Source organism: Canis lupus, chromosome 2, assembly GCF_003254725.2.
Source record: "Canis lupus dingo isolate Sandy chromosome 2, ASM325472v2, whole genome shotgun sequence".
In the NCBI taxonomy this organism is placed as follows: Eukaryota; Metazoa; Chordata; class Mammalia; order Carnivora; family Canidae; genus Canis; species Canis lupus.
Genome location: NC_064244.1, coordinates 28,616,414 through 28,629,432, shown reverse-complemented (window position 1 = coordinate 28,629,432; position 13,019 = coordinate 28,616,414). Strand labels below are relative to the sequence as shown.

General features: G+C 46.6%; 1 protein-coding gene and 1 long non-coding RNA gene across 4 annotated transcripts in view; one reads left to right on the top strand and one right to left on the bottom strand.

The window, feature by feature from the left end:
* The first annotated feature begins 157 nt into the window (after positions 1 to 157).
* The window catches only part of FBH1 (F-box DNA helicase 1), a 47,227-nt gene continuing 34,365 nt past the window's right edge, over positions 158 to 13,019 (top strand). For 2 of the 3 annotated variants that reach the window (XM_035713166.2, XM_025445504.3), the window contains exons 1-2: positions 158 to 300; positions 10,669 to 10,824. In XM_035713166.2, the coding sequence (XP_035569059.1) occupies position 300; positions 10,669 to 10,824 (157 nt within the window). In that variant the 5' untranslated portion in view covers positions 158 to 299. The remainder of the gene's footprint in view (positions 301 to 10,668; positions 10,825 to 13,019) is intronic. The other variant, XM_025445506.3, reaches the window with a different exon arrangement.
* LOC125753627 (uncharacterized) lies at positions 647 to 2,587 on the bottom strand. The gene is made up of 3 exons (XR_007405882.1): positions 2,378 to 2,587; positions 1,705 to 2,219; positions 647 to 1,512 (listed from the first exon to the last, which is right to left on the bottom strand). It is a non-coding gene; the product is annotated as an uncharacterized LOC125753627 (long non-coding RNA).

The window sequence follows — 13,019 nt, the reverse complement described above, 5'->3', positions numbered from 1 at the left end:
GCGGGGCCTTCGGCGGCCGCCGCGCCCCCTGGGGAGGCGCGTTCCTATTGGCCGCCGCGGCCGTCCGTCAGCACGCCCCCTCCGCCTGCCGCTCCGATTGGACGCGCGGGCGGTCCGTCAGGCCCCGGCGGCGGGCTCTTCCCGGGGCTGCGGCCGGGGCGGGGCTGGCGGAGGAAGTCGGCGGCCTGCTCGGGCTGGCGCTGCCCTGGGGGCGCTGGGGCTGGGAGGCCGGGCGGCCCGGGCCCTGCGGCGGCGGCGGCGGCGGCGGCGGCGGCGGGAGCCCCGGTCCGGAGCGCCCTAGTGCGTGAGGCCGCGGGCGGGGCGGGGCGGGAGCGCGGGCGGGGCCCTGCCGTGTGCACACTTAGGCGCCGGGGTCCCGAGCGGGGCGGGGGAGGGGGAGGGGGTCCGGGCGGAGCGCGGCCGTGCGGGAGCCCGGGGGCGGCGGGCTGCAGGGCTGCAGGGCTCGGCGGGGCTTGCGCGCAGGACGGCGAGGGGCGCCCCAGCCCGCGCCCTGCGCCCCGGGGCCGCGAAGCTGCTCGCCCCCCACCCCCGGTCGTTGCAGAACGAGGCACGGGAGACGCGGCCTCGGGAGCCGGCCCACCGGCGGCCCCTTTGCAACCCTCCTGCTTTGACCTTGGGCGAGTCATTTGATGCTGTCCTCTCGCCACTCTTTTTTATTTGCAGGCTCCCTTACCCGAATCCCCCTTTTTCTCTGAATATCAACTAAATTAGGGCGGTGCGGGAAGGCCTCCGGCTTGTCGTGTGGACCGTGCAGGGGTGATGGGAGAGATTAGAGCAGGTGCTGAATCCCTAGCCTGATCCTTCTGGGTGCTGGTCCTGCAGACTTCCCGGTGCCTTCCGTCCCAAAGTTGCTATGCTTGCCAGGCCTGCAGACAGTTAGGCTTTGCATTCGGTGTCGCTCGCAGCTCTGCGTTTTAATGATCCAACCCTGCAAAAAGCAAGCCTGCGAGGCATCCTTACAGGTGGGGGGATGTTGGTGCATCAAGAAGTTAGATTTTCCCGTGCAGCTGTAGGGTCCTAAAATCTTCTGGCGCAAAGAATGGTGGCCCCAGTTGGTGTCTGCGGGCTCTGGGGGTGAGGTGAGGGCTGCCTCTGTGCTCACATAAACTAAGGGAGGTCAAATGAAAGAAGACGCCAGGTATGGACCCAGAAAAACAAGTCCGTTTTACTAACGGGCAGATTGAATTTGGTGCATTTACTGAGTAATACGGGTTGTCACTGGGGACAGGACGGGGTCCAGGGGTTAGCTTTGCCACAGTTCTCGTTCCAATCTGTCTTTTCCACTTCAGCAAAAGGTAGGCATGAAAGTCTTTTGAAATGCACAGAGTTTTCAAACAGGCCCAGCATTGCTCTTCCCGCAGCTGTTGGTTTGGTGCAAATGGAAATGCAGGCATCCAGTAACTTCATATTTTTTGCTGCTAAGCGCCCCCCACAGCCCCATCCTCATTACAGACCATCCCCACTGTGTCTTGCCTTGTGTCTCCAGTGTCCCTGTTTTAAAAAACGAAATGGGGACACATGGATGCATGATGAGACTATTTTATTACTTACCCCCGATGCCGTGCTGCCTCTTCCGTGTCCCCCTTTAGATAACTGGACGCTAACGTGTACGAACGTGACTGTGGCCCTTCTTGTGGTTTTTTTCTCGAGCAAAAGCTTGGTGTAGAGGGAAGGAATCCTTACCGTTAGTAGGTTCCCCAGTTGGGCCGCCCATTTCTTTTGTGCTGGCGTTTGGAATTTGTGGTCTGCTGGTTAGCGTCTCATTTCTCATGCAGTCGGTTTTGGCAGCGTGACTTGCTCCGTGGCCATCTTCTCTCCTTTCTCTTACTGCTGTGTTTCGTGGTTGTGTACAGCACTCGCCTGCGGTCATCCGTGTCATGAGCCTTGGCGTGTCCTGTGATCCGTGAGTGTGTGAACACTAATGGTATCGGTCCTAGGACTGTAGGTTCACTGTTGTTGCCATCCTCTTTTCTCTTGCCTATCACATCCCACTATCCTTTGTAGGTGGATTTATTTGAAAACTGGGTTGGATTCTGTTTTGCCCTTCTGGCTTGCAAACCACTTATTCCTACTAGGAATTTGTCTCTCATTACAGCATCTCTCCATCTTCACGCTTCAGTGTCACTCACATGCCTTTTGAGGACCCATCTCCTATTTCAAAGTTCTTCCTGGAGCTTAGCCCGGCATCTCGCAGATAACTTTAAAACAAAGCAAGACAAACAGCTGTGTTCAAAACGGGGAAACTTTCCCCTTCCCCTTCCAGGAAAAAGCAAGTAAAACAAAAACACTGGCTCTCGTTACTCCTTAACGTGGTTAATGACGCGACCTCTGGGCTCCAGATAAAAATGTTAGTTACCTTTGTCCCTCCTTCTCCCTCATCTTTTCAGTCTTGTCGAAAAAGATATGTTGAACTTCCCATTCCCTCTCCCTGTTTCTGCTGCTGCTCTCAGGCCTTTCCCAACCCTTGTGTCGGTTAGGGAAGTGACTTCCTGTCGTATTTTCCTGGCAGTCTCTGTGTCCACCCATCTTCTACCGAGCTCCCAGGGTTACTGTTGTAGAGTGTGAATTTGACTGTATGGTGGCCCTGCTGGCAGGCTACATGATCCCCCGAATCGCCTACACGAGAAAGCCCACAATTTCTTCAGCGCTATATTTAAGGACCGTTACAATCTGTGCCTCCAAATTCCTTTTCCAGCCTCGTCCCCCATCTGTGAACCTCTTGTTCTCATAAAATTCGACTTCCCACTACACCGATGCTGTGCTATTTCTCTGTTTCGCACATAGTGTTTCTTTTGCCTTACTGCATCCTACTTGTCTTCCGAAGCTGAACTCTTCATAAAGCCTTTAAAAAAAAAAAAAAGAGAGAGAGAGAGAGAGAGAGAGAGCATGAACAAAAGGAGAGGGAGAAGCAGACTCCCCTGCTGAGCAGGGAGCCTGACATTGGGCTCTATCCCAGGACCCTGAGATCATGACCTGAGCCAAAGGCAGACGCTTAACCCACTGAGCCACCAGATCTAGCCCCACATAAAGCCTTTTTCAACGTCCCTACTCTGGTCCCTTTACTCTCATAGCATTTCATGTGTGCATTTGTGCAGCACTCACTTTGCCTGATGTATGGTGGCTTGTGTTTGTTTGCTTACTGCCTTATGAGCAGACAAAAATTGTTTCTGTTTCGTATGTTCACGAGAAACCGAGAGAGAGCAAGCCCTCATGGTGTTTGTAATGAGTCTGGGATATAGCACAACTTACAAGTGGCTGTGTAATGGATTGACAGTAGGAAAAGCCTTTCAAATATATGAAAATATACTCTGGTCCATAAGTAACCATCATTTTCTTGTTTTTCCTTCCTTTTCACCATTCCTCCTTATCCTTGTGAGAAACCTGCAGTCGTCCCTGTGTGCTGTGTGTGATAAGTGATGCTATCTCTTCGGTGGGGGCAGGGGTTCATAGGGTGTGAGAGGATCTGGGGAAGATCAGGCCTGCCAGCCTAGGCCTTTGGGGTTTATAGAGAAGCAGGATGTGGGATGGGAGCTCTCTCTCATGAGAGCTAGGACCACAGTGTTTTCTTTCCATGTTTATTTCTTGCAGTGGTAATGGGGAACGTGACAGTTTGAAGTTTTTCTGTTTTGAGCTTACTGTAGTTAGTGATTATTTTCCTTGAAGTTGCGTTTCCTAAATAATTTCATGTTATTTTATTACATCTTCAGTTAGGACATTTCACAATGATGGAAAAAAAAAGTGACCTAGAAATGAAACTGGAGGTTTCCAGAGGCTGCTTTAAAGCTTCCTGGATATGGAAAGCAGACTGTTAACAGGAGAAAGAACACTTCCCTTGGGGAGTCAGAAGAGCTCAGTGCCGTTGCCCACAAGCTGTGTCGTGACTTGAAGCAAGCCTTCTCTGAGCCCCGCTAAAAGCCTGGCACACTTGTAGGATGGTGTGAGGTTCCAGTGAGAATACTTCCGGAGCTATGAAGCCCTTGGGAGCTGTAAGGTAGTGCAGGGTTTTTTTCTTTGTTTCTTATTTTTTTTAAAAAATTTTGTATATTTATTTGACAGAGAGAGTACAAGCAAGGTGAGCGGCAGGCAGAGGGAGGGAGAGAAGCAGGGTCCCCACTGAGTGCGGAGCCGGATGCAGGGCTCCATCCCAGGACCCTGGGATCATGACCTGAGTTGAAGGCAGACGCTTAACTGACTGAGCCCCCCAGGCACCCCAGTAGTGTAGAAAGGGTTTCAAAGCCAAGGAGGAACCCAACTTCTATGGAGGGAAGCAGGGGAGCGCTGTGGTTGTGCATTTGTTTGTTTGTTTGATCGCCAGTTATGCATGAAGCGGCATGAGTCCAGTGCTGGGCTGAGTGAGTCCCTGGCTTCTGTCTCCCGTCAGACAACTGAGCTTCCAGTTCAACAGTGGAAGTCGAGTTCACACACACACACACACACACACACACAGTTGAAGGTAGTATACGAACAGTAAAATACACTGTAGCAATATAATTTGCATATGAGGCATATTAAATACATAGTTTTACAGAAAATTGTTAGAAGTATCTCAGGAACCGACAGGTTGGTTTTATTATTGCAAAGCGCTTCCTGGTTTGAGTGTGTTCTGTCTGCAGTGCTGAAGTTGGGAAGTGATACATTAACTGGTGAAATTGGGCCCTTTGGTCTCACAGGTTGCAATTTGACCTGTGGAGTACCTGGATCCTTGCAATAAGGAGCCACACTGCAGCGCACCTGCCATCCCCATAGGACACCGAGGAGGGGAAGCGTCCACTTGTGAGTCTTCACAGAGCCCCTCCCAGAGAAGCGGGAGGCTGTGGGGAACTCACAGATGAGGTTAGGTGACTCAGAACTGCCCTCTGTGCTTCTTGTTAGGAGCCGTCTGGCTGCTCAGGTACCTGGTACTAGACAATTACCTTGATTTCAGGTATTTTTTTTTTTTTAAAGCAATTATTTAACAGTCTTTCCCTTCAGGAATTGTAGGCGCTTAGTATCTTCATCTTGTCCACTTAGGTCTGTAGCCTGTCAGTTTTAGAGGACTTTTTGTTAGAAATTCTGATTAGCAATGATAAGGGAAGAGAGAAAATTATTTGGTATGAATTTCCAATAATCCTGGGAATGGTTCGAGTAGGTTTGGCTGCAGTAACAACCAGATCCAAACGTGAATGACAATCACAGTTCGTTTCTCAATCTCATGACAGTCCAAGGTGGTTCCAGGTTCATGGGTGTGCATGTGTGTGTGTAAGTGTTGGTGAGTGGGGGGAGTGACACCCTTTGAAGCAGTAATCCGAGGACCCAGGCTGCTGGAATTCTTTCCATCTTGAACACAGGGCTTCTAAGGATGCCCTGGAGAATCCAGTTCCTCATTGACTGGAAGGAGAGCAGAGGATGGAGGAACAAGCCTGAGAGGTTTCGTGTGCCAGGCCTGCAAGAGGCACCCTTCCCTTTTATTTGCATTTCCATGGGTGGAGCTCACTCAAGGCAGCATTCTAACTCTGGTCAACCAGAGGAATGTAGACTCTGTGCTAAGGAAGAAGAGAAACAACTGTCGTTGCCCCAAAGCAACCCCCAGAGCCCTGTGTTTCACTTTTTGTGACTTGTGAATTGTCTTGCAGTAAAGATTCTGGAATGAAGCAGACTGATGAAAACAGAGTTGAGGAATCCTAGCCGAACAAGTACCTGAGGGTCTGTTAACTTGCGATGTATTATCTTAAGCTCTTTGAGGAATAAGGTGGTGAGACGTGTTCCCCGCCTTCTGGGGGCTTCTAGTCCAGGGGAAGTCGGGAAGAGCTGGAGGTCGGGGGAGACCTCTGTCAGCGGGTGTGCCTAGGAAAGGGTGGCCCTGAGGCTAGGCTAGCGGGGGACAAATGTTGTCTAGTTGAAGAGGTTCTGGGCTGGGTAAAGGTAAGAATCACTCCAGGGACTTGCCACTTTGAGGTCAGCACAGAGTGGGAACCTGAGATGCCTGTGGTCTGCCGAGCTGTGGGATCTTGAAAAGGGGATCACAAGAGTGGCAGGCAGAGAGATGTGGTGAAAGTGGTGTGGTCACGGGCAGAGTTCTGCTTGACAAGATGGCTTTCATATGTCCTCAGTGCTTTCCTGTCCTGACACATGAGGGAGATGACTAACATCTCTGTTAGTCACTGTGGAAGTCTCCGAGAGGGGTGCACACCCCCACTTGGGTGCAGAGGAGGTCCATACCGCAGAGACCTCATGTAGCGTGGGCGGCCCATGAGTGCCCCTGCCCTCTCGCATCCCCTTCAGCTGCACACGTTCGTCGCAGAGCACTCTTTACCTTTGCTCCTTAAGGAGCCACGAGCAGCTTCTAACAGTAAGGGAAGCCCTGGGAGAAACTGGGTGCACAGTGCGCTTGCCACGGGGGTGGGGTGGGGTGGGGTGGGGATACCATGAGGTTTGGGTGACTCAGGGGAGGAGGAGGTAGCATTTGAACATCTTCCCTTTGATAAAATTATACTTGAACTGTTGGCTTGAAAGTATGTTAAGAAGAATAGAAAGGTGGTTAGAATTTTGCTGTACCTTTTTTTTTTTTTTTAATGATTTCACAAGAACATTCTTGCCATTAAAATAAAACCCCTGCGCCTCTAAGGAGACACGGAGCGTGGTGCTGAGGACATGTTGTTCTTCCGTTTCAGCCACTGGGTTTGTCAGCCTCCGTACGGATGTCACTAGGTATATTCATATATATTGTCTCATGTGAACCACGACCGTCCTGTGAATTCCAGGTGGCAGGTTATTGTACTTCTCCACTTTAAATGATGAGGGAATCAAGGCTTCTGGTGATGAGTACACCTGCCAAGTAGAGGAGGTCTTGTGACTCTGAGTCGGCGTGTGCCACACCTTGAATCACAGGTCAGTGATGTGTGTGACTCCAGAGGTAGACAGACCCGGGGCTCCTGGCTCCCAGGTCACAGAGTCACAGCGCTTCATCTCTCACAGGTCTAAGACTCAGATAAAACACAATCTAGTTTTTCATACCCTCTAGCTGAAATCAGAAAAGTCATTTTCGATTTGTGAATCCAATAAAAGTGGTGGCTCTGTCTCCCGGGTAAGCTGTCACGGATGGCTCAGGTGACGTCCCTCCTGATGGACAATACCCAGAAGCCAGAGCGCTCAGCCTGGGTGCCCCTAATTCCTGCCGCTCTCAGCCTTGACTCCTTCCTTGATGGCTCCATGCCAGGATAAGTGGGAATTTACCAGAACTCTCTGGAAGCAGAATACTGTGTTCCACTCACTCCTGGTAGGTCTTCCTTTTGCTCTTCTTGTGCCTTTGGAAGATTTCTGCAAACATTTCATCTTCTCAACAAACATTTTAGATTCTGATGTATTTTAACAAAATAAATATGTAAATAAGAGCCTACCCTGTCCATTTATTTCTCATCTCACAAACTATTCCTTTTGGGTATCTTTGACATTCTCTCGTCTGGTCTGCCTGTGGCAGGTTCCACACGAAAGCAGTTGTGCAGCAAATTCCTAGTGACCTGGAGCTTAGGGTCCTGCGTGCCACCCAGCATTACCACTATCCCTGCTCTTTCTTTTCATATGTGCCATAGGTACAGAAAAGACAGAATAATTCCTTAACCTACTTGAAACAAACTTACTGACTGACTCCTGGGCTTGTGGTTAAGACATTACCACCCCGTTGATGGTCATCGTCAGCGCCTCCATGTTTTCATTATGGCATCGTCGTTAGAGTTAGTTGGCTGGGGAAGGCTGGGGTAAAGCCATTCTTTGGTACTTTTTACGGAAAAAGTTCCAAGGTGCTTGGCATCTCTATTAGTACCTCATCTATATACACCTGCTGTCAGCTACTGTCTTGTTTAACAGTTTCCCAAAGCCGAATTTAAGGTATATTGTAGATTTTCGTGGGCATCTAAACCCTTAATTGACTCCAGCATTCTAATTGGTTCTATGTCTATTGCCTTTTAGAAGTCGTCTTTTTTTTAAATTTTAAAGATTTTTATTTATTTATTTGAGATGGAGAGAGAGCATGAGCCAGGGGCAGAGGGAGAGGGAGAAGGAGAAGCAGGCTCCCTGCTCAGCAGAGAGCCCAATGTGAGGCTGGAGCCCAATGTGAGGCTCGACCCCAGGAATCATGACCTAAGGCAGAGGCAGGTGCTTAACTGACTGAGCCACCCAGGTGCCCCTTTTCAGAAGTCTTCTCTTATCCAACTCCTCCCAGTAAGCTAAGCAGGTCTGTGCTGGTCCCAAGGCCCTGGATTGTATGAATTTGAGTGGTTTTGGTGTTGTTAATCATATTCCTTTGTGATTTTATCCACGACAGGTTTTCCTGGCCAGGCCAGTTTGGCAATAGACCATCACTTTCTTTAAATAAGATACCGGCTATTAGTAGCTTTTTGCTACTATCTCCTGTTCTAATTCTAGATGTTCTGTTTGCCAGCTCTGAAACAGTTGGGGATATTTGAAGAGCCAGAAAAGCAAAGACCAGTCACGTACATGGGATCTACAGTGTTAGTGGGTTTGTTGGTTGGAATTCTGCAGCTGCTACTGTAAGTTGAACCAACTATGCTTGGAGCACCCGAATTGGGCACCAGGATTTGTTAGTATTCTATAAGGGCCACTGTAGCTCTCTCTAGCTTATGTCTTTTGCTAGTCTGATCAGAGGTCCTCATTCAAGGCAAAATAATTAGGTTGTTGACTTTGTTTGAAGCAGAAGGTGGTGAAGTGGTAAAGTTGTGTCCTATAATTAAAAAAGAGAATATCGTAAGCCTGTTTTTTTCAATGTAGAAAATTTCAAATATATTTTATTTTTTTAATGTAGACAAAGTGCATGTTCATTTTTTTTTTTTGCCGCTGTAAGTGTGAATAGGACCCTTGGTTGTTTTGCATCAAGGAATATATTCAACAGCAAAAAAATCAGTTGTAAAACCTTTACACCGGAGGGGATATTTTCTGTTCATAGTAAGTAATTAAGATATATTACTTTTATTTCCCCACAGTATTTCCCACAGTATTCCCAGTAATACAGACCTAGCTGTAATTGGACTGCTAATGCATGTCTTACCATTAGGTGGCATCTTTATAATTGGAAAGTTATTTCAGTGTTTTATGCAAATCAGTCATATCTAAAGCTTTGTTAAGTAGAGTAAGCAGATGGGTATATTTGGGTGGGGTCTTAGAGTTCAATGACGGTTTGTGGCTGTATTTTCTCATTGAAGCATTGTAATATCTCTAAGTCTCAGAGAACTGGTGACCTGAGGTCCAGCAGCTATTCTGTGGCCGGCTAAGGGCTCACACATTGCCCCTTCCCATCTGCTGGCCTCTCGCTACACATGTGGCTTTTATCCCTCTGGCTGTGTTATCACTGCCTCTTGCCTCTAAATTCACATAGTTAGAAGGTCCCTAGCATCCTTTTGGAGGGGATTGCACAACTATTTTTGCATGTATAAATAATTTTTTTAAAGTCTTAAAATATTCATGAAGATTTTTCTTCCTTAAAACTTCTGTTTAAACCTTGAAAGAATGAACTGAAATTTGGAAGGATCATTTCTGAAGATGCCAAGGGTCAAGGGAGATTAATGATAAAAAAAAAAAGTAAATTGTGCTGGTTTTACTCATCAGTGACTTGGTTTCAGACATTTTCATGCTGAAATGTTGAGTGAGATTCTCGCATCTGACATGGGAATTTACTTGAATATTTTTAGGACCTGTGAAAATGTGGTAGTGATAGGAATGGATTTTATTCCTTCTTGACCATCTTCTGTAAAGGATAACTTTAATTCTGTTACATCTGTTCTTGTCCTCTAGCTCCTTTTTCTTTCTTTTTTAAGTGTGACTCTTCAGAATGTTTAACATTTAGTATAATCGTTCCATTTAATGCTGTAGAGAGGTAGCTATATCGTGCATGTGTTAACAGATACAGAAAAATGAAATCTTGGTTAAATACGAAAAAGCATTACCTGACAGGGACTAATATAAAACTACATATGTCAATACTCTTGAGAGAGAATTCTAGATACAGTTGCTGCTATAATGCGTTGCTAAGGGAGGGTATGAAATTCCCTCCTCTGAAGATCCTCAGGAGTGGATTGTCTTCCACTTGGGGGCCTCACTCCCGTCCTCTTCCATCACAGCCGGAACGGAGATCCAGGGGCTGAGGGGCGTATATTGTGGTCCCCTTTGGGACTTTACAGGGACTGTTTCATTGGTCACTGTGTTCTGCTTCAGAGATGTGGAGAAGCTAGTATATACAGAGGATGATGAATGAGTTTATTTTTGCAAAGCTATAGCAAATTCTTAAATATTTATGATTATTTTGGGAACATACACGGCCTGGCTAAAGTCAAGGAAAAGATGTCAGATCTCAACTTATTCATTAGTGGCAACTTCTTTTTGAACAAACAGGTCATAATCAGGGCTCCCAGGAAGTCTAATAAATAAAAATAATCATTGTAGGATCTTATTTTAGGATTCTTAAATTCTAAGGAAGACATGCTAAGAGACTGGGAAATGGCTAGAAGTGGATAGGAATACAGAGAAGAAGGAAAGGGTTGGCTGGGGTGGCCCACAGTCACTAGATTCCTGACAATTAAGGATAAGTTGCTGGCTCACTTGTAGAGTTGGTGATAACTAACCAGTGTCCCATTTCTTCTGCCCATTGGTACAAAACAGTGAGACGGTTTAAGCGGAAGCATCTTACAGCCATCGACTGCCAGCATTTGGCTCGGAGTCACTTGGCTGTGACCCAGCCCTTCGGTCAGAGATGGACCAACAGAGACCCCAACCATGGTCTCTATCCTAGACCCAGAACAAAAAGAGGGACTAGGGGTAGGTCTTCCAAAAATACCTTGCATTTCAGAATCTGTAGTATGTGTGACCTTTGAATATTTCTTGATATTTGTAAATATTGCTGCTGTGATTTTGTAGTTCTGTTGGTGACAGTTTGACACGTTTTTCATTATTTGTGAGTTTCTGTGAAAATTACAATCCTATGATAGCGGTTGGCCAAAGACCCAGGAAGACATGGTGGAGTGAGTTGCGTTAGTGTGCTTTATCCCAGTGTGGTGGAAGACATGTACCAGCATCCCGCTCTTCCCCTCTAGAACTGCTGCGATGTCCTGATTCCAGCAGTCCATCACTACGTCCACTGTGCCATTAGTTTTCTCCAAAATGCCCCTCATGCAGTGCTTTCATGGTGGACTGTGCCCTGTCACCCGGTACCCAGCTGCTCAAGTCACCCTTCTCCTTGCCTTCAGGTTTTATTTCTTCCAGTTCAGCTGGAACGTACATCATCAAGTTTGTATTCTTGATTTCCATTTTCTGCCCTGCCGCTGCCACTCAAACACCTGCTATGAGATGTTTCCCTGTTACTATATGGACACAAGCTCGGACTTGCCACCGGCTGGTATTTATTATTAATTACATGCAAATCCTACTTCTGGCAGTTTGGGTTTTTTTATTGCCCATCTAGGTGCCAAACAAATTACTACTTTTGTTAATAATATCCGTCAGGATCATCCTAATTGCCTTATATCCCTTTGATATATTTAATTTTCAGAACCCAACTCAAATCTTATCTAGTCATCTTTAAATATCGTAATATATGTTTATCACTTTTTGGAACTACCGTGACCAATTTATGAGGCAGTTTAAAACTCAGTGGTGATATTCTGTTTGTGTGTAGAAGTCAATTTCTCTGTGTCGTGAGTTCTTCACTGACCAAGATTTTTGTCAGCATGTGTACGTTTCTGTGTGGAGTCCTAGCACTGAGCATATAGCAGGCTCTTGGTGGATATGGGTGTGATCAAATGTCACAATTAGAAAATATCAGGATTTCACCCAGACCTATTGCCTTCAAACTCTGGGTTTTGTGTGTGTGTGTGTGTGTTTTTAACGATTTTATTTATTTATTTGACAGATAGAGTGAGCACAAGCAGGGGTGTAGCAGAGGGAGAGGGAGAAGCGGACTCCCCACAGAGCAGGGAGCCCACTCAGGGCTCGATACCAAGACCCTGAGATCACAACCTGGGCTTAAGGTAGACGTTTAACCGACTGAGCCACCCAGGCGCCCCAAGCTCTGGATTTCTATCTGATTGCCTCAGAAACAGTTACCATTTTTTCCCTCTAATGTAGAAAACATTAAATCTATGAATTCTAAAGCCTAATCCTTTCTAGTACCACTCTCTTATTTTCCACAGTAAGAATTCTGGCTACAGCCATTTCAGGAAGGAACCATGTTTTTTTGATATATATTGATAAGGTGTTTATTTATTTATTTTTAAAAGATTTTATTTATTTATTCATGAGGGATACAGGCAGAGGGAGAAGCAGGCTTCATGCAGGGAGCCTGACGTGGGACTTGATCCCGGGACTCCAGGATCATGCCCTGGGCTGAAGGCGGTGCTAAACTGCTGAGCCACCTGGGTTGCCGTGATAAGGTGTTTAAATACATCATTGGCATTTTACAATAGGGTTTAAAAATACAGTAGTGATGTGTGAAATCACCATTTGGACACCCTTAAGTGCCTGAAAGTCTTGAGATTAGGGAACATGTATGCCATGTTTTACTTTCTATTTGTCTCAGAATCATGGATGCTGAATAGATGCCAACTGAATAAATGTGTGCACTAGGTTAGGTACCATTCTCCTAATATGAAGAGAATTCTGACTCTTTTTTTATTTTAAAATCAATTAATGTGTCAGCTTCACAGGAGGAAATAAAAATAAAAGGGCTTTAACTGAGTCAAAGAGTAAGTTTTTCTGAATCCTGATAACCTGAAGCATTTTCTTTCCTACTTAAGCAAACTTAGATTTTGTGTTGTAAGAGTAAGCCAGGAAAAGTGAGTTTTTGTAAGTGGGTGTGTCCACGTGAGCAGTTGTTGACTTTTTGTCTGTCCATTTGGGTGTTCAGTTTGTATATACTGCAAGGTGGAATGTGGTCCTCAGACCATGGGAGACTGGTGTCTGTCTCTTCCCATGTATGTGTCTGACTACATGATAGTGCCAAATAGAAATATTTTCTG